Source organism: Prunus mume, linkage group LG5, assembly GCF_029339155.1.
Source record: "Prunus mume cultivar Tortuosa linkage group LG5, ASM2933915v1, whole genome shotgun sequence".
NCBI lineage: Eukaryota > Viridiplantae > Streptophyta > Magnoliopsida > Rosales > Rosaceae > Prunus > Prunus mume.
The window spans coordinates 10,617,353-10,638,629 of NC_142702.1; the positions used below are offsets into that span (position 1 = coordinate 10,617,353).

The window sequence follows — 21,277 nt, forward strand, 5'->3', positions numbered from 1 at the left end:
AATTGTCCGATTTCAAGGATCAATCGATATCGGATTGAGTCCAAAACTTGGGGAACACCGTAATATGGTGGGAGGAGTCATTTGGTGAGTTTTGAGTGAAATCAAATGGCTAATGCTGTGCAATACACCATCCACTTCATTTCAGAACGAACTTGTCTGAACTGATATGTCCGATTTCAAGCACCAATCGATATCGGATTGGGTCCAAAACTTGGGGAACACCGTAATATGGTGGAAGGAGTCATTTGGTGGGTTTTGAGTGAAATCAAATGGCTAATGCTGCGCAATACACCATCCACTTCATTTCAGAACGAACTTCGTACGAACATGAATTGTCCGATTTCAAGGACCAATCGATATCGGATTGAGTCCAAAACTTGGGGAACACCATAGTATAGTGGGAGGAGTCATTTGGTGTATTTTTAGTGAAATCCAATGGAAAAAGCTATGCGATACACCATCTACTTCATTTTAGAACGAAGTTCGTACAAACCTGAATTGTGCGATTTCAAGACCAATCGATATCGGATTGGGTCCAAAACTGTGGGAACACCGTAATATGGTGGAAGGAGTCATTTGGTGGGTTTTGAGTGAAATCAAATGGCTAATGCTGCGCAATACACCATCCACTTCATTTCAGAACGAACTTCGTACGAACTTGAATTGTCCGATTTCAAGGATCAATCGATATCGGATTGAGTCCAAAACTTGGAGAACACCATAATATAGTGGGAGGAGTCATTTGGTGTATTTTTAGTGAAATCCAATGGCTAAAGCTATGCGATACACCATCCACTTCATTTCGAACGAACTTTGTATGAACCTAAATTTCCGAATTCAAGCACCAATCGATATCGGATTGAGTCCAAAACTTGGGGAACACCGTAATATGGTGTGAGGAGTCATTTGGTGGGTTTTGAATGAAATCAAATGGCTAATGCTGTGCAATACACCATCCACTTCATTTCAGAACGAACTCGTAGAACTTGAATTGTCCGATTTCAAGGACCAATCGATATCGGATTTAGTCCAAAACTTGGGGAACACCGTAATATGGTGGGAGGAGTCATTTGGTGAGTTTTGAATGAAATCAAATGGCTAATCCTGCAATACACCATCCACTTCATTTCAGAACGAACTTCAGAACATGAATCGTCCGATTTCATGGACCAATCGAGCATCGGATTGAGTCAAAACTTGGGGAACACCGTAATATGGTGGGGGAGTCATTTGGTGGGTTTTGAGTGAAATCAAATGGCTAATGCTGTGCAATACACCACACTTCATTTCAGAACGAACTTCGTCGAACTGAATTGTCCGATTTCAAGGATCAATCGATATCGGATTGAGTCCAAAACTTGGGGAACACCGTAATATGGTGTGAGGAGTCATTTGGTGGGTTTGAATGAAATCAAATGGCTAATGCTGTGCAATACACCATCCACTTCATTTCAGAACGAACTTCGTACAAACCTGAATTGTCCGATTTCAAGGACCAATCGATATCGGATTGAGTCCAAAACTTGGGGAACACCGTAATATGGTGGGAGGAGTCATTTGGTGAGTTTTGAATGAAATCAAATGGCTAATCCTGTGCAATACACCATCCACTTCATTTCGAATGAACTTCGTACGAACTTGAATTGTCCGATTTCAAGGCCAATCGATATCGGATTGAGTCCAAAACTTGGGGAACACCGTAATATGCTGGGAGGAGTCATTTGGTGGGTTTTGAGTGAAATCAAATGGCTAATGCTGTGCAATACACCATCCACTTCATTTCAGAACGAACTTCGCATTTAATTAACAATTGTCCGATTTCAAGGATCAATCGATATCGGATTGAGTCCAAAACTTGGGGAACACCGTAATATGGTGGGAGGAGTCATTTGGTGAGTTTTGAGTGAAATCAAATGGCTAATGCTGTGCAATACACCATCCACTTCATTTCAGAAGGAACTTGTAACTGATATGTCCGATTTCAAGCACCAATCGATATCGGATTGAGTCCAAAACTTGGGAACACCGTAATATGGTGGAAGGAGTCATTTGGTGGGTTTTGAGTGAAATCAAATGGCTAATGCTGCGCAATACACCATCCACTTCATTTCAGACGAACGAACATGAATTGTCCGATTTCAAGGACCAATCGATATCGGATTGAGTCCAAAACTTGGGGAACACCATAGTATAGTGGGAGGAGTCATTTGGTGTATTTTTAGTGAAATCCAATGGAAAAAGCTATGCGATACACCATCTACTTCATTTTAGAACGAAGTTCGTAAACTGAATTGTGCGATTTTAAGCACCAATCGATATCGGATTGAGTCCAAAACTGTGGGAACACCGTAATATGGTGGAAGGAGTCATTTGGTGGGTTTTGAGTGAAATCAAATGGCTAATGCTGCGCAATACACCATCCACTTCATTTTCAGAACGAACTGCATTTAACTTGAATTGTCCGATTTCAAGGATCAATCGATATCGGATTGAGTCCAAAACTTGGAGAACACCATAATATAGTGGGAGGAGTCATTTGGTGTATTTTTAGTGAAATCCAATGGCTAAAGCTATGCGATACACCATCCACTTCATTTCAGAACGAACTTTGTATGAACCTAAATTTCCCGAATTCAAGCACCAATCGATATCGGATTGAGTCCAAAACTTGGGGAACACCGTAATATGGTGTGAGGAGTCATTTGGTGGGTTTTGAATGAAATCAAATGGCTAATGCTGTGCAATACACCATCCACTTCATTTCAGAACGAACTTCGTACGAACTTGAATTGTCCGATTTCAAGGACCAATCGATATCGGATTTAGTCCAAAACTTGGGGAACACCGTAATATGGTGGGAGGAGTCATTTGGTGAGTTTTGAATGAAATCAAATGGCTAATCCTGTGCAATACACCATCCACTTCATTTCAGAACGAACTTCGTACGAACATGAATCGTCCGATTTCATGGACGAATCGATATCGGATTGAGTCAAAAACTTGGGGAACACCGTAATATGGTGGGAGGAGTCATTTGGTGGGTTTTGAGTGAAATCAAATGGCTAATGCTGTGCAATACACATACTTCATTTCAGACGAACTTCGTAACCTGAATTGTCCGATTTCAAGGATCAATCGATATCGGATTGAGTCCAAAACTTGGGGAACACCGTAATATGGTGTGAGGAGTCATTTGGTGGGTTTTCAATGAAATCAAATGGCTAATGCTGTGCATACACTATCCACTTCATTTGAACGAACTCGACAAACCTCAATTGTCCGATTTCAAGGACCAATCGATATCGGATTGAGTCCAAAAGTTGGGGAACACCGTAATATGGTGGGAGGAGTCATTTGGTGAGTTTTGAATGAAATCAAATGGCTAATCTGTGCAATACACCATCCACTTCATTTCAGAATGAACTTCGTACGAACTTGAATTGTCCGATTTCAAGGACCAATCGATATCGGATTGAGTCCAAAACTTGGGGAACACCGTAATATGTGGGAGGAGTCATTTGGTGGGTTTTGAGTGAAATCAAATGGCTAATGCTGTGCAATACACCATCCACTTCATTTCAGAACGAACTTCGTACGAACCTGAATTGTCCGATTTCAAGGATCAATCGATATCGGATTGAGTCCAAAACTTGGGGAACACCGTAATATGGTGTGGGGAGTCATTTGGTGGGTTTCAATGAAATCAAATGGCTAATGCTTTATGCAATACACTATCCACTTCATTTCAGAACGAACTTCGTATGAACTGAATTGTCCGATTTCAAGGACCAATCGATATCGGATTGAGTCCAAAACTTGGGGAACACCGTAATATGGTGGGAGGAGTCATTTGGTGAGTTTTGAATGAAATCAAATGGCTAATGTTGTGCAATACACCATCCACTTCATTTTAGAATGAACTTCGTACGAACCTGAATCGTCCGATTTCATGGACCAATCGATATCGGATTGAGTCCAAAACTTGGGGAACACCGTAATATGGTGGAAGGAGTCATTTGGTGAGTTTTGAGGAAATCAAATGGCTAATGTTGTGCAATACACCATCCACTTCATTTCAGAATGAACTTCGTACGAACTCAATCGTCCGATTTCATGGCCCAATCGATATCGGATTGAGTCCAAAACTGTGGGGACACCGTAATATGGGAGGAAGGAGTCATTTGGTGGGTTTTGAGTGAAATCAAATGGCTAATGCTACGCAATACACCATCCACTTCATTTCAGAACGAACTTCATTTAACCTAAATGGTCCGATTTCAAGGACCAATCGATATCGGATTGAGTCCAAAACTTGGGGAACACCGTAATATGGTGGAAGGAGTCATTTGGTGGGTTTTGAGTGAAATCAAATGGCTAATGCTGCGCAATACACCATCCACTTCATTTCAGAACGAACTTCGTACGAACCTGAATTGTCCGATTTCAAGGACCAATCGATATCGGATTGAGTCCAAAACTTGGGGAACACCGTAATATGGTGGGAGGAGTCATTTGGTGGGTTTTGAGTGAAATGAAATGGCTAATGCTGTGCAATACACCATCCACTTCATTTCAGAACGAACTTCGTACGAACCTGAATTGTCCGATTTCAAGGACCAATCGATATCGGATTGAGTCCAAAACTTGGGGAACACCGTAATATGGTGGGAGGAGTCATTTGGTGGGTTTTGACTGAAATCAAATGGGTAATGTTGTGCAATACAACATCCACTTCATTTCAGAACGAACTTCGTACGAACTTGAATTGTCCGATTTCAACGACCAATTGATATCGGATTGAGTCCAAAACTTGTTGAACACCGTAATATGGTGGGAGGAGTCATTTGGATGGGTTTTGAGTGAAATCAAATGGGTAATGTTGTGCAATACAACATCCACTTCATTTCAGAACGAACTTCGTACGAACTTGAATTGTCCGATTTCAACGACCAATCGATATCGGATTGAGTCCAAAACTTGGGGAACACCGTAATATGGTGGGAGGAGTCATTTGGTGAGTTTTGAGTGAAATCAAATGGCCTAATGCTGCGAATACACCATCCACTTCATTTCGAACTAACTCAACGAACTCAATTGTCTAGTTTCAAGGACCAATCGATATCGGATTGAGTCCAAAACTTGGGGAACACCGTAATATGGTGGGAGGAGTCATTTGGTGAGTTTTGAGTGAAATCAAATGGCTAATGCTGCAATACACTATCCACTTCATTTCAGAACGAACTTCGAACGAACCTGAATTGTCTAATTTCAAGGACCAATCGATATCGGATTGAGTCCAAAACTTGGGGAACACCGTAAAATAGTGGGAGGAGTCATTTGGTGTATTTTTAGCGAAATCCAATGGTAAAGCTATGCGATACACCATCCACTTCATTTCAGAATGAACGTCGTCGATTTAACCTGAATTGTCCGATTTCAAGGACCAATCGATATCGGATTGAGTCCAAAACTTGGGGAAAACCGTAATATGGTGGGAGGAGTCATTTGGTGAGTTTTGAGTGAAATCAAATGGCTAATGTTGTGCAATACACCATCCACTTCATTTCAGAACGAACAGATGAACTGAATTGTCCAATTTGAAGGACCAATCGATATCGGATTGAGTCCAAAACTTGGGGAACACCGTAATATGGTGGGAGGAGTCATTTGGTGGGTTTTGAGTGAAATCAAATGGGTAATGTTGTGCAATACAACATCCACTTCATTTCAGAACGAACTTCGTAACTTGAATTGTCCGATTTCAACGACCAATCGATATCGGATTGAGTCCAAAACTTGTTGAACACCGTAATATGGTGGGAGGAGTCATTTGATGGGTTTTGAGTGAAATCAAATGGGTAATGTTGTGCAATACACCATCCACTTCATTTCAGAACGAACTTCGTAACCTGAATGGTCCGATTTCATGGACCAATCGATATCGGATTGAGTCCAAAACTTAGGAACACCGTAATATGGTGGAAGGAGTCATTTGGTGGGTTTTGAGTGAAATCAAATGGCCAATGCTGCAAGTACACTATCCACTTCATTTCAGAACGAACTTCGAACGAACCTGAATTGTCTAATTTCAAGGACCAATCGATATCGGATTGAGTCCAAAACTTGGGGAACACCGTAATATGGTGGGAGGAGACATTTGGTGAGTTTTGAGTGAAATCAAATGGCGAATGCTGCAAGTACACTATCCACTTCATTTCAGAACGAACTTCGAACGAACCTGAATTGTCTAATTTCAAGGACCAATCGATATCGGATTGAGTCCAAAACTTGGGAACACCGTAAAATAGTGGGAGGAGTCATTTGGTGTATTTTTAGCGAAATCCAATGTGTAAAGCTATGCGATACACCATCCACTTCATTTCAGAATGAACGTGTACGAACCTGAATTGTCCGATTTCAAGGACCAATCGATATCGGATTGAGTCCAAAACTTGGGGAACACCGTAATATGGTGGGAGGAGTCATTTGGTGAGTTTTGAGTGAAATCAAATGGCTAATGTTGTGCAATACACCATCCACTTCATTTCAGAACGAACTTCGTACGAACCTGAATTGTCCGATTTCAAGGACCAATCGATATCGGATTGAGTCCAAAACTTGGGGAACACCGTAATATAGTGGGAGGAGTCATTTGGTGTATTTTTAGTGAAATCCAATGGGTAAAGCTATGCGATACACCATCCACTTCATTTCAGAACGAACTTCGTACGAACCTGAATTGTCCGATTTCAAGGACCAATCGATATCGGATTGAGTCCAAAACTTGGGGAACACCGTAATATGGTGGGAGGAGTCATTTGGTGGGTTTTGAGTGAAATCAAATGGCTAATGCTGTGCAATACACCATCCACTTCATTTTCAGAACGAACTTCGTACGAACCTGAATTGTCCGATTTGAAGGACCAATCGATATCGGATTGAGTCCAAAACTTGGGGAACACCGTAATATAGTGGGAGGAGTCATTTGGTGTATTTTTAGTGAAATCCAATGGGTAAAGCTATGCGATACACCATCCACTTCATTTCAGAACGAACTTCGTACGAACCTGAATTGTCCGATTTCAAGGACCAATCGATATCGGATTGAGTCCAAAACTTGGGGAACACCGTAATATGGTGGGAGGAGTCATTTGGTGGGTTTTGAGTGAAATCAAATGGCTAATGCTGTGCAATACACCATCCACTTCATTTCAGAACGAACTTCGTATGAACCTGAATTGTCCGATTTCAAGGACCAATCGATATCGGATTGATTCCAAAACTTGGGGAACACCGTAATATGGTGGGAGGAGTCATTTGGTGGGTTTTGAGTGAAATCAAATGGGTAATGCTGTGCAATACACCATCCACTTTATTTCAGTAACGAATTTCAGATGGACATGAATTGTCCGATTTCAAGGACCAATCGATATCGGATTGAATCCAAAACTTGGGGAACACCGTAATATGGTGGGAGGAGTTATTTGGTGGGTTTTGAGTGAAATCAAATGGGTAATGCTGTGCAATACACCATCCACTTTATTTCAGAACGAACTTCGTATGGACCTGAATTGTCCGATTTCAAGGACCAATCGATATCGGATTGAGTCCAAAACTTGGGGAACACCGTAATATGGTGGGAGGAGTCATTTCGTGAGTTTTGAGTGAAATCAAATGGCTAATGCTATGCAATACACCATCCACTTCATTTCAGAACGAACTTAGGAACTGAATCGTTCGATTTCATGGACCAATCGATATCAGATTGAGTCCAAAACTGTGGGGACACCGTAATATGGTGGAAGGAGTCATTTGGTGGGTTTTGAGTGAAATCAAATGGCTAATGCTGCGCAATACACCATCCACTTCATTTCAGAACGAACTTCGTACGAACCTGAATTGTCCGATTTCAAGGACCAATCGATATCGGATTGAGTCCAAAACTTGGGGAACACCATAATATAGTGGGAGGAGTCATTTGGTGCATTTTTAGTGAAATCCAATGGCAAAGCTATGCGATACACCATGTACTTCATTTCAGTAACGAACTTCGCATTTAACCTGAATTGTCCAATTTCACGGACCAATCGATATCTGATTGAGTCCAAAACTTGGGGAACACCGTAATATGGTGGGAGGAGTCTGTTGTGTTCCTTCCAAGTGCCAATATATGGTTAGTATAATGGTACAAGTAAGGGTGTCGAACCACAGGGACCGATTGGACCTCTATAAATTACTAGTTTTGAAAGAACCCTAACTAAAAGTGAAAGTGACAAATTGAGAGTTGTTTGTGTTGTAAATGAAAGATAACTTAAAATGCAAGACGAATGTAGCAGCGAATGAGATATTGATGTAAGAAGAATAGGGATGAGACCAGGGATTTCGAATTCACCATTGCAAAACCAATTCCATGTTTATAGAATTAAACCGTATTCAACTACCAACCTGTTTCCAGAGTTGGTTTTACATATATATGATCAGCCATATGATGTGTGGTTTTGATCAAATTCTCCTAATATGCAACCTAATTGGGATGTTCAACTTTGGTTCCAAGTTAAGAGTCATTACCATGCAAGAAAACGTTAAAGAACCAAAGAAAACACATGGCAGGATGTTTGCATAGCATTCTCTTCATTCATTCACATGTCTACCAAGATTAAGCATGATGTTTACAATAACCTTGACTAGATAATCTGTAGGCAACCCTAATGGTGATCAAACATTAAAATTGACAAACAAATTTAACAATAGATTCAGTGAATGAAACAAGAAACAGATTGATGAACTGAATACTTTAACTTAGAAACATGGATCAATGTTGCAAGGCTACATCGAAATCCCTAGCTATGAATTTAGTTACACATCATGTTCACAAAGATTAAAACGAAAATAAACAACATGAGTGAAAATAAATTCATGAGAGGAAACCCTTGAACCAATTCTGATGTTGAACTTCTCCAAGAACAGCCTCCTGCGATGAGTCTTGATGGTGGAAATATATGGGCGGCTAGGGTTTAAGTGTGTGTGAAAGGGGAGAATAACAAAAAGAAGGATGTCTAGGGTTGTGAAATTCGTCCAAAATAAATAGGGTCTGTGAAAGTGGCTAAAAGGCAAGTTTTTATGGGGTAAAAGAGGCTGTCAGATATTCCAAAGAGATGCTAATAAATCAGCCTTTATTTTGCACGTTTTTGCCTTATTTGGCACCTCCAAATCAGGCTAGAAATCCTATTACTTTCCCATTCCCATCTTAGTCTTTAAACAAGCCAGGTTCACTTTGGATCTTTATTTGGACTTCAAAACAGGTCACGAAATTTCTTTCCACGTTTGAATAGTGGCCAGCTCCAAAATGACATGTTTTGATTTCTTTTGCCTTCAACTTGATCCTAAAGTAGGTGCAACTGCATACTAACACAAAATAGGGTAAACGCAACATGTTTAACTCAAAAACATCACAAATAGACTAGAAATGGATGGTATAAAATATATGAGTTATCAAATACCCCCAAACCTGATTTTTGCTAGTCCTCGAGCAAAACTGAAACTGAAAACACACAAGACACTAAAATCTAACTAGACCACTTTCAAGCTACGATTGCACCTGAGCATGTGCAACAAGCCTTTAAACCCTAGGTGTCCCTAATAGGAGGAGTTGTGTCTCCTGAGGGTTTACAGTGATGACACCCACAAACATCTGTATACTTGCAAGCAAATTGGTTAAAGCATACTTATAGCAAACTAATAAGAACCAATGAAAGCTTAGTCATACATTCAAACCACTAGTCTGCCACTTGAAAGAATCATATCATAAAGTGTAAAAAAATAAAATAATTACTCTATGTCCCATGACTTCAAAGATACCATACTCAAATGCCAAAGATAGAAATCGCCTCAACTCTAGTCCTCACAGATATCACTCAAATTTTCACTCAGATCCTAAGGCACGGTCTCTCCTCAAACATATGTGAGTGAAGTTATGTAAAAGGAAATCAAAATCCTCACATATGAAATATGAAATAAAAGCACAATTTCTGGACAGATCTCATGAAGGGAATCAAACACTAAGAATATGGATAGCACACATACTTAGCATCACTCATGAATACATCCTCAAAGATCAGCTAGGTCTTTCACAAGGTTTGTAATGTTAAGGCTTAGGTCAGGGCTATGAAAGAAAGGATAGGAAATACTAAAGCTTGGGACATACCAAAGTGTCTTCCTTGTGAAAGCAGCAAGCTCTCCTCTTGAATTGATCTTTGTTGTTTGTCGTGGCATCCAGGATTCGTGTGATAATGGAAGGATTTAGAAATTACATCCTCTTTGATTTTTTTTCTTTTCTTTTCTAAAACTTTGTTTCTGTTTTCTTTCTTTTTTCTACAATTCCAGCACACATACCTCAGTACACACCACATTCTTTATGTAGAGCTCGAATTATCTTTGTCTTCATCACTTTGGTATTCCCAAACTATAGGGTATAGCTGTAATGGGCTAAATATCTCATATTGAGATAAAAGGATATGGGGAAAAAAATGTGAAAAGAAAATGGCTAAACATGATTGGCTTCAAAATGGGGTAATGACACACACATAAAGGTAAGAAATTAGGCCTTTTGGTGGTTAAGACATGCATAGCCTAACATCATCTCAATGAGTTCATTCATGAGTGTTACCAAACACATGGTATCTGCGAAAGAGAACAATTCTTAGCGTTCAATCAAACAAAAATAATGAGATCATTTGAAATGAAGTTGAAGCAAAAAGATAGGAGTACAAACACTTTAAACCCTCTCAAAGAAGTAAATAGGCTCAAAATCACTCTCTAGGGTAGTCTCCACAATTCTTCTTCCAGAATTTGAGCATGATACTTTAACCACCATGATTCCAAGAGTAACAGCTTTGAAAAAATAAAATAAAAATAATGATACTGAACTTTTTCATGACAACACAGTAGTCCTCATTGTAAACCATAGACCTCATATACATTCACATTAGTAAGCAAAAGCAAACTTTAACCAGAACTAGAAACAAACGAAAATCCCACACCCCCAAACCTAAACTAAGCATTGTCCTCGATGCTTAAAAAAAAATGAATGGAATGGATGCAATGCAAATTGGCAGTGTGCATGGAATGAAATAAAATAAAAACTAAAAACTAACACAAATAAAAGGAAAGAACACAAACCCAGCTAGGTTGCCTCCTAGCAAGCGCTTTATTTAATGTCTAGGCAAGACATGGTAGTGTGTCTAAGTTGTCATGAACTCGAGAGAATCCATAACTACATAAACCTGCTCCTGTGAAACATTCTCCAAATAAGGCTTCAAACGCTGTCCATTGACCTTAAAACGGGTCCCATTCTTGATGTTTTCTATCTCCATAGCTCCATGGGGAAATACTTGAAGCACTTTGAATGGTCCAACCCATCTAGACTTCAATTTACCTGGAAAAAGTCGCAAACGTGAGTCATACAAAAGTACTTTCATACCTGGTTGAAACTCCTTCCTAAGAATTGCTTTGTCATGGTAGAGCTTGGTTCGTTCTTTGTAGATCCTTGCATTCTCATATGATTCATTTCTGAGCTCTTCCAACTCATTGAGTTGGAGCTTCCTCACTGTACCAGCTTCTTTGAGATCAAAATTGAACTTCTTTATGGCCCAATATGCACGGTGCTCAAGCTCCATTGGCAAATGACATGCCTTTCCAAACACCAGTCGATAAGGGCTCATTCCAATTGGGGTCTTGTACGCTGTGCGATACGCCCAAAGTGCATCATTCAACCTTAGTGACCAATCCTTCCTTGTAGGGCTGACGGTTTTCATCAAGATGTTCTTTATTTCTCTATTGCTGATTTCCACTTGTCCAGAGGTTTGAGGATGGTATGGAGTTGCCACTTTATGTGTGATGTTGTACTTCTTCATCAATGCCTCAAAAGGTTTGTTGCAGAAGTGACTGCCACCATCGCTAATGATAGCTCTCGGAGTTCCAAACCTAGTGAAAATCATATCTTTGAGAAAATTCAAAACAACTTTGTGATCATTAGTTCTTGTAGCTGTTGCCTCAACCCATTTTGATACATAATCTACTGCCACTAGTATGTATATGTATCCAAAAGAAGATGGGAATGGTCCCATGAAGTCAATTCCCCATACATCGAACAGCTCTACCACTAAAATGTTGTTTAATGGCATTTCATTCCTGCGACTGATGCTCCCCATTTTCTGACACCTATCACACTTAGAGCAAAAATCAAAAGCATCTTTAAACAATGTAGGCCAAAAGAAACCAGATTGTAAAACCTTTAAAGCTGTCTTTTTGGCACTGAAATGACCTCCGCATGCCAATGCATGACTGAATGTTAGTATGCTTTGCTGCTCACTCTCGGAACACATCTTCGAATGATTTGGTCAGGGCAATACTTGAACAAATATGGCTCATCCCACATGTAGTGTTTCACCATTGAAAAGAACTTCTTTCTCTCCTGAAAAGTCAAATCATCTCTAATTACACCAGAAGCAAGATAATTGACAAAATCAGCATACCATGGCTCTTTATCTTGGATGACAAAGAGTTTTTCATCGGGAATGATTCGTTGAGAGGCAAAATTTGTCCATCTCCATGGTTTTCATCAACAAGGCGCGACAAGTGATCAGCAACAACATTTTCACTCCCTTTCTTGTCTCGAATTTCTAGGTCAAACTCTTGTAACAAGAGTATCCATCTTATCAAACGTGGTTTAGCATCTTTCTTGGTCAACAAAAACCTAAGAGCTGCATGATCAGAGTAAACAATAACTTTAGAGCCAACAAGATATGAACGAAATTTCTCTAAAGCGAAAACAACAGCAAGCAACTCCTTCTCAGTTGTAGAGTAATTGAGTTGAGCATCGTTTAATGTCCGACTTGCATAGTAGATTACGTGTGGCAGCTTATTTACTCTTTGACCTAAAACAGCACCAATAGCATAGTCAGAGGTTCACGTTTCAAGGTATTAAATGCATTCATACAATCTTTATCAAAGTGAAATACAACATCTTTGGCCAAAAGATTGCACAATGGATGAGTGATCTTGGAAAAATCCTTAATGAAACGACGATAAAAACCAGCATGTCCTAGAAAGCTTCTCACTCCCTTCACTGAAGTAGGGGCTGCCATATTTGAGATGATGTCAATTTTTGCTTTGTCAACTTCAATACCCTTGCTGGATATTACATGCCCCAACACAACACCTTGTTTCACCATAAATTGACACTTTTCCCAATTGAGAATCAAATTTGTTTCCTGACATCTTTGAAGCACTAGAGAGAGATGGTTAAGACAAGTATCAAAAGAAGAACCGAAAACTGAAAAATCGTCCATGAATACCTCAATAAATCTCTCAATCATATCTGAAAAGATTGCCAGCATACATCGTTGGAATGTTGCTGGGGCATTGCAAAGGCCAAACGGCATCCTCCTATATGCAAAAGTGCCAAAAGGACAGGTGAATGTAGTCTTCTCTTGATCTTCTGGAGCAATCGCAATTTGATTATAACCTGAATATCCATCAAGAAAACAATAATATGAGTGACCAGCTAATCGCTCAAGCATTTGATCAATAAAAGGCATAGGAAAATAATCTTTTCTAGTGTACGAATTCAACTTCCTGTAATCGGTGCAAACACGCCAACTAGCTGCAGGTCTCATTTGAACAAGCACTTTATGCTCATTTTTTACCACTGTGATTCCAATCCTCTTAGGCACTACGTGAACAGCGCTGACCCATTTGCTATCTGAAATCGGGTATATGATACCCACATCTAGCAACTTCAACACTTCAGCTCTCACTACTTCCTTCATGTGTGGATTGAGCCTTCTTTGTGGTTCACGAGTTGGTTTCGCTCCCTCCTCCAATAAAATACGATGCATGCACATGGTAGGGCTTATTCCCTTGATATCTGCAATAGACCAACCAATGGCTGATTTGAACTCTTTTAGCACCCTAATTAGCTTCTCTTCTTCCAAAGGGGTGAGGTCAGATGCTATGATAACTGGGAGAGTTTCAAACTCAGCTAGGTAAGCATATTTTAGATGTGATGGAAGTGGTTTAAGCTCAAGTTTTGGAGGTTTAACAATAGATGGGGTCAGATGTGTGGCAGATGGTCCTAATGGCTCTATAAGAGGTGAAAAAGTGGAGGGATATGGTTTTAATGCTTCCAAGGCTGCCACCATCTCCATGAGCACTTCTTCATCAAAGTCATCTTGAGATTGACTCAAAACATATTGTAATGGATCATTGGATTGTGCCAGCAAAAACTTAGAGAAAACAAGTGAATCAAGCACATCAATCAAACAACAATCAAGTGAACTAGAAGGGTGAGAAAGAGATTCAAACACTTTGAATTGTACAGTTTCTCCTAGCACAGTCATGGTGAGGAGACCATTTTGCACATCTAGGATAGTCTTTGCCGTGGCCATAAAGGGTCTCCCAAGCAAAATAGGTAACTCACGATCATGTATAGGAGCCTCTTCCATGTCCAATACTACAAAATCAGCAGGCAAAATTAGTTTGTCAACTTGAACTAAGATATCTTCCACTATACCTCTTGGATATTTCACTGATCGATCGGCAAGTTGCAATGAAATAGTTGTTGCCTTCAAACCCCCCAAACCTAATTGAAGGTACACTGAATAGGGCATTAAATTGATGCTAGCCCCCAAGTCAAGCATAGCCTTTTCAACTAGCTTGTCTCCAATGGTGATATTGATAGAAAAACTGCCCGGATCCTTGAGTTTTGGTGGGAGCTTTCTTTGAAGCACAGCACTCACATTTTCAGACACCATCACCTTTTCATTAGGTCCATACTTCCTCTTATAAGTGTTTAGCTCCTTGAAAAATTTCCCATATGCTGGCATATTCCTAATGACATCAAGCAAAGGTAAATTAACATTCACTTTACTTAAAATATCAAAAATTTCTTTAAATGACTTCTCCTGCTTGCTTTTGGCAAGTCTTCCAGGAAATGGGATTGGAGGAGTGTAAGGTTTTTCAGCCTTGTGAAAATTTGGAGCTTCATACGAAGAAGTGGCATTGCTTGGATCTTCATTCGGTTTCTCATGCTCTTCTTGAGTGGGGCCACTTCTAAGTGTTATGACCGCTTTGGCCTGCTCTTGGTTCCTTTGAAGTATCACCGGTTGGCTTGGAAATTTCCCGGGTTCTCTTTGACTCAAAGCATCAGCAATCTGACCTAATTGTGTCTCCATTTTGGTTAGAGCAGCTGAATGTTGTTGGAGAGTACTATTGGTAGTTTGCTGGAATTGAACGGTGTTCTGAGCTAGCATTTTGACAGTATCTTCAAGCGTAGTGGCAGGCTTTGGTTGGAAATTTTGAAATTGATTGTTATTCTTCCATGAGAGATTGGGATGATCTCTCCAACCAGGGTTATATGTATTAGAGAATGGGTCATTCCTCGGCCTCTGATTGTAAGAATTCATGAGATTCACTTGCTCTTGAACGAATTCGGGATAAGCCTCACTAGCTGGGCATTGATAAGTAGGATGACCTGGTATGTTGCAAATGGCACACACCTCAGCTATCTTAGGCGCCATATTGAGCACAGAATCGAGCTTCTTTTCCAAACTAGCCACCTGCAAAGCAAGATCATTATTAGAACTCATTTCATACATTCCAACTCGTTTACCTCTTGTATCTTTGTGTTGAGCATTAGATCCCAACATCTCATAAATGTTATATGACTCTTGCGCATTCTTCTTCTTCAAAGCTCCACCTGCTGCATTATCCACAGTTGATTGACATGTTTGGGTTAGTCCATCATAAAAAATTTGCATTTGTAAGTAAAGAGGTAACCCATGATGTGGACATTGCAGCAACAGGCCTTTGAAACGCTCCCAACATTCATTGAAAGGTTCTCCATCATCTTGTTTAAAGTTGAAGATTTGCCCTCTCAACGTAGCTGTCTTTTGAGTTGAGAAAAACTTCTCCAGAAACTTCTTAGCTACGGCATCCCAAGTGGTGAGCGAACCAGGTGCTAAAGTCATTAGCCAATTCTTTGCTCTATCTTTCAATGTATAAGGAAAAACCCTCATCCTCAGATTTGCTTCACTCACTCCCTGCAAAGGTAAACCACTCACAACATTGTAGAATTCCTTAATATGGGATAATGGATCTTCGTTAGGTAAACCATAAAAAGAAGGAAGCATGTGAAAATGAGAAGATTTGAGTTCATAATTTCTAGCTTCAGTGAGGCAGCAAGATGCACGAAGGTGAATTTGGTATAACGGTTGAGCATAATCTTCCAAAGCTCGGTTGTCATCGTTATTGCCAGCCATCTCTTCTTCTCCGTCAGAGTTAGAGTTATCGAAAGAATTTACACTCGTTGGGCTAGAAGAACTATTGTCCTCTTCTATACGGCTAGTCTGGGCACTAGCTGATACAGAATAAAACGAAATTAGGGTTTGAGAACAAGCAATCACAGAGGACTGAAATCAGTCCCCGGCAACGGCGCCAAAATTTTGTTGTGTTCCTTCCAAGTGCCAATATATGGTTAGTATAATGGTACAAGTAAGGGTGTCGAACCACAGGGACCGATTGGACCTCTATAAATTACTAGTTTTGAAAGAACCCTAACTAAAAGTGAAAGTGACAAATTGAGAGTAGTTTGTGTTGTAAATGAAAGATAACTTAAAATGCAAGACGAATGTAGCAGCGAATGAGATATTGATGTAAGAAGAATAGGGATGAGACCAGGGATTTCGAATTCACCATTGCAAAACCAATTCCATGTTTATAAAATTAAACCGTATTCAACTACCAACCTGTTTCCAGAGTTGGTTTACATATATATGATCAGCCATATGATGTGTGGTTTTGATCAAATTCTCCTAATATGCAACCTAATTGGGATGTTCAACTTTGGTTCCAAGTTAAGAGTCATTACCATGCAAGAAAACGTTAAAGAACCAAAAAACACATGGCAGGATGTTTGCATAGCATTCTCTTCATTCATTCACATGTCTACCAAGATTAAGCATGATGTTTACAATAACCTTGACTAGATAATCTGTAGGCAACCCTAATGGTGATCAAACATTAAAATTGACAAACAAATTTAACAATAGATTCAGTGAATGAAACAAGCAGATTGATGGAACTGAATACTTTAACTTAGAAACATGGATCAATGTTGCAAGGCTACATCGAAATCCCTAGCTATGAATTTAGTTACACATCATGTTCACAAAGATTAAAACGAAAATAAACAACATGAGTGAAAATAAATTCATGAGAGGAAACCCTTGAACCAATTCTGATGTTGAACTTCTCCAAGAACAGCCTCCTGCGATGAGTCTTGATGGTGGAAATATATGGGCGGCTAGGGTTTAAGTGTGTGTGAAAGGGGAGAATAACAAAAAGAAGGATGTCTAGGGTTGTGAAATTCGTCCAAAATAAATAGGGTCTGTGAAAGTGGCTAAAAGGCAAGTTTTTATGGGGTAAAAGAGGCTGTCAGATATTCCAAAGAGATCCTAATAAATCAGCCTTTATTTTGCACGTTTTTGCCTTATTTGGCACCTCCAAATCAGGCTAGAAATCCTATTACTTTCCCATTCCGCTCTTAGTCTTTAAACAAGCCAGGTTCACTTTGGATCTTTATTTGGACTTCAAAACAGGTCACGAAATTTCTTTCCACGTTTGAATAGTGGCCAGCTCCAAAAATGACATGTTTTGATTTCTTTTGCCTTCAACTTGATCCTAAAGTAGGTGCAACTGCATACTAACACAAAATAGGGTAAAACGCAACATGTTTAACTCAAAAACATCACAAATAGACTAGAAATGGATGGTATAAATGTATAAATATATGAGTTATAGTCATTTGGTGAGTTTTGAGTGAAATCAAATGGCTAATGCTGTGCAATACACCATCCACTTCATTTCAGAACGAACTTGTACGAACTGAATCGTCCGATTTCATGGACCAATCGATATGGATTGAGTCAAAACTTGGGGACACCGTAATATGGTGGAAGGAGTCATTAGGTGGGTTGAGTGAAATCAAATGGCTAATGCTGCGCAATACACCATCCACTTCATTTGAGCGAACTTCTCTCAGAACTGAATCGTTCGATTTCATGGACCAATCGATATCGATTGAGTCCAAAACTGTGGGGACACCGTAATATGGTGGAAGGAGTCATTTGGTGGGTTTTGGTGAAATCAAATGGCTAATGCGCAATACACCATCCACTTCATTTGAAGCGAACCGTCTTAAATGAACCTGATTGTCCGATTTCAAGGACCAATCGATATCGGATTGAGTCCAAAACTTGGGGAACACCATAATATAGTGGGAGGAGTCATTTGGTGTATTTTTAGTGAAATCAATGGCGAAGCTATCACGATACACCATCGACTTCATTTGAGCGAACTTCGTCACGAACTGAACACAAATTGTCCAATTTCAGGACCAATCGATATCGATTGAGTCAAAACTTGGGAACACCGTAATATGGTGGGAGGAGTCATTTGGTGAGTTTTGAGTGAAATCAAATGGCTAATGCTATGTCAATACACCATCCACTTCATTTGAGCGAACGTCGTTTTTGCGAACCTGAATCGTCCGATTCATGGACCAATCGATATCGGATTGAGTCCAAACTGGGGACACCGTAATATGGTGGAAGAGTGATTTGGTGGGTTCTAAGTGAAATCAAATGGCTAATGCTGCAATACACCATCCACTTCATTTGAACAAACGTGCGAACTGAATTGTCGATTTCAAGACCAATCGATGCTCGGATTGAGTCCAAAACTTGGGGAACACCGTAATATGGTGGGAGGAGTCATTTGGTGGGTTTTGAGTGAAATCAAATGGGTAATGCTGTGCAATACACCATCCACTTTATTTGAACGAACTCGTACGAACCTGAATTGTCGATTTCAGGACCAATCGATGTCTGATTGAGTCAAAACTTAGGGTACACCATAATATGGTGGGAGGAGTAATTTGGTGAGTTTGAGTTAAATCAAATGGCTAATGCTGTGCAATACACCATCCACTTCATTTGAGCGAACTTAAATGCGAACTGGATCCGATTTCATGATTGACAATCGATAGTGGATTGAGTCCAAAACTACAGGGACAAGTAATATGGTGGAAGGAGTCATTAGGTGGGTTCTGGTGAAATCAAATGGCTAATGCTCGCAATACACCATCCACTTCATTGGAGCGAACTTTAAATCACGAACTGAATCGTTCGATTTCATGGACCAATCGATATCCAGATTGAGTCCAAAGCTGTGGGGACAGTAATATGGTGGAAGGAGTCATTTGGTGGGTTTTGGTGAAATCAAATGGCTAATGCGCAATACACCATCCACTTCATTTGAGCGACCGGAACTGAATTGTCGATTTCAAGGACCAATCGATATCGGATTGAGTCAAAACTTGAGAACACCATAATATAGTGGGAGGAGTCATTTGGTGTATTTTAGTGAAATCCAATGGCTAAGCTATGCGATACATCATCGACTTCATTTGAAGCGACTTACGTGATTTACTTATCGAATTGTCAATTTCAACGGACCAATCGATATGATTGAGTCCAAAACTTGGGGAACACCGTAATATGGTGGGAGGAGTCATTTGGTGAGTTTTGAGTGAAATCAAATGGCTAATGCTGTGCAGTACACCATCCACTTCATTTCAGAACGAACTTCGTACGAACTGAATCGTCGATTTCATGGACCAATCGATATCGGTTGAGTCCAAACTTACTGTGGGGATTGCACCGTAATATGGTGGAAGGAGTGATTTGGTGGGTTCTAAGTGAAATCAAATGGCTAATGCTATAATACACCATCCACTTCATTTGAGAACAAACTTCGTACGAACCTGAATTGTCCGATTTCAAGGACCAATCGATATCGGATTGAGTCCAAAACTTGGGGAACACCGTAATATGGTGGGAGGAGTCATTTGGTGGGTTTTGAGTGAAATCAAATGGGTAATGTCTTGTGCAATACACCATCCACTTTATTTCCGTAACTAATCAGATTTAACCCAATTGTCGATTTTCAAGGACCAATCGATGTCTGATTGAGTCCAAAACTTGGGGTACCATAATATGGTGGGAGGAGTAATTTGGTGAGTTTTGAGTTAAATCAAATGGCTAATGCTGTGCAATACACCATCCACTTCATTTCAGTAACGAACTTAGTACGAACCTGAATCGTCCGATTTCATGGACCAATCGATATCGGATTGAGTCCAAAACGTGGGAACACCGTAATATGGTGGAAGGAGTCATTTGGTGGGTTTTGAGTGAAATCAAATGGCTAATGCTGCGCAATACACCATCCACTTCATTTCAGAACGAACCGTCGAACCTTGAATCAATCCGACTTCATGGACCAATCGATATCGGATTGAGTCAAAGCTGTAGGACACCGTAATATGGTGGAAGTGATTTGGTGGGTTGAGTGAAATCAAATGGCTAATGCTCACAATACACCATCCGCTCCATTTGAAACGAACTTCCTACCAAACTGAATTGTCCGATTTCAAGGACCAATCGATATCGGATTGAGTCCAAAACTTGGGGAACACCGTAATATGGTGGGAGGAGTCATTTGGTGGGTTTTGAGTGAAATCAAATGGGTAATGCTGTGCAATACACCATCCACTTTATTTCAGAACGAACTCGCGAACCTGAATTGTCCGATTTCAAGGACCAATCAATATCGGATTGAGTCCAAAACTTGGGGAACACCGTAATATGGTGGGAGGAGTCATTTGGTGGGTTTTGAGTGAAATCAAATGGCTAATGCTGTGCAATACACCATCCACTTCATTTCAGAGAACGAACTTCGTACGAACACATGAATTGTCCGATTTCAAGGACCAATCGATATCGGATTAAGTCCAAAACTTGGGGAACACCGTAATATGGTGGGAGGAGTCATTTGGTGGGTTTTGAGTGAAATCAAATGGCTAATGCTGTGCAATACACCATCCACTTCATTTCAGCGAACTTAAATGCGAACCTGAATTGTCCAATTTCAGGACCGATCGATATCGGATTGAGTCCAAAACTTGGGGAACACCGTAATATGGTGGGAGGAGTCATTTGGTGGGTTTTGAGTGAAATCAAATGGGTAATGTTGTGCAATACAACATCCACTTCATTTGAGCGAACTTCATCGAACCTGAATTGTCCGATTTGAAGGACCAATCGATATCGGATTGAGTCCAAAACTTGGGGAACACCATTATATAGTGGGAGGAGTC

At 40.1% G+C, this 21,277-nt stretch overlaps 1 protein-coding gene and 1 non-coding gene across 2 annotated transcripts in view; one reads left to right on the plus strand and one right to left on the minus strand.

The window, feature by feature from the left end:
* Nucleotides 1–11,240: 11,240 nt before the first annotated feature.
* Nucleotides 11,241–21,277, minus strand: part of LOC148916893 (uncharacterized) — a 42,563-nt gene continuing 32,526 nt past the window's right edge. The window contains 5 exon segments of the mRNA XM_089052314.1: nucleotides 11,241–12,227; nucleotides 12,371–12,538; nucleotides 12,541–12,968; nucleotides 12,971–13,187; nucleotides 13,290–16,417. Of these exon segments, the coding sequence (XP_088908440.1) occupies nucleotides 11,241–12,227; nucleotides 12,371–12,538; nucleotides 12,541–12,968; nucleotides 12,971–13,187; nucleotides 13,290–16,417 (4,928 nt within the window).
* LOC148916894 (small nucleolar RNA R71) lies at nucleotides 15,835–15,941 on the plus strand. Its single transcript, XR_016127538.1, has one exon. It is a non-coding gene; the product is annotated as a small nucleolar RNA R71 (small nucleolar RNA).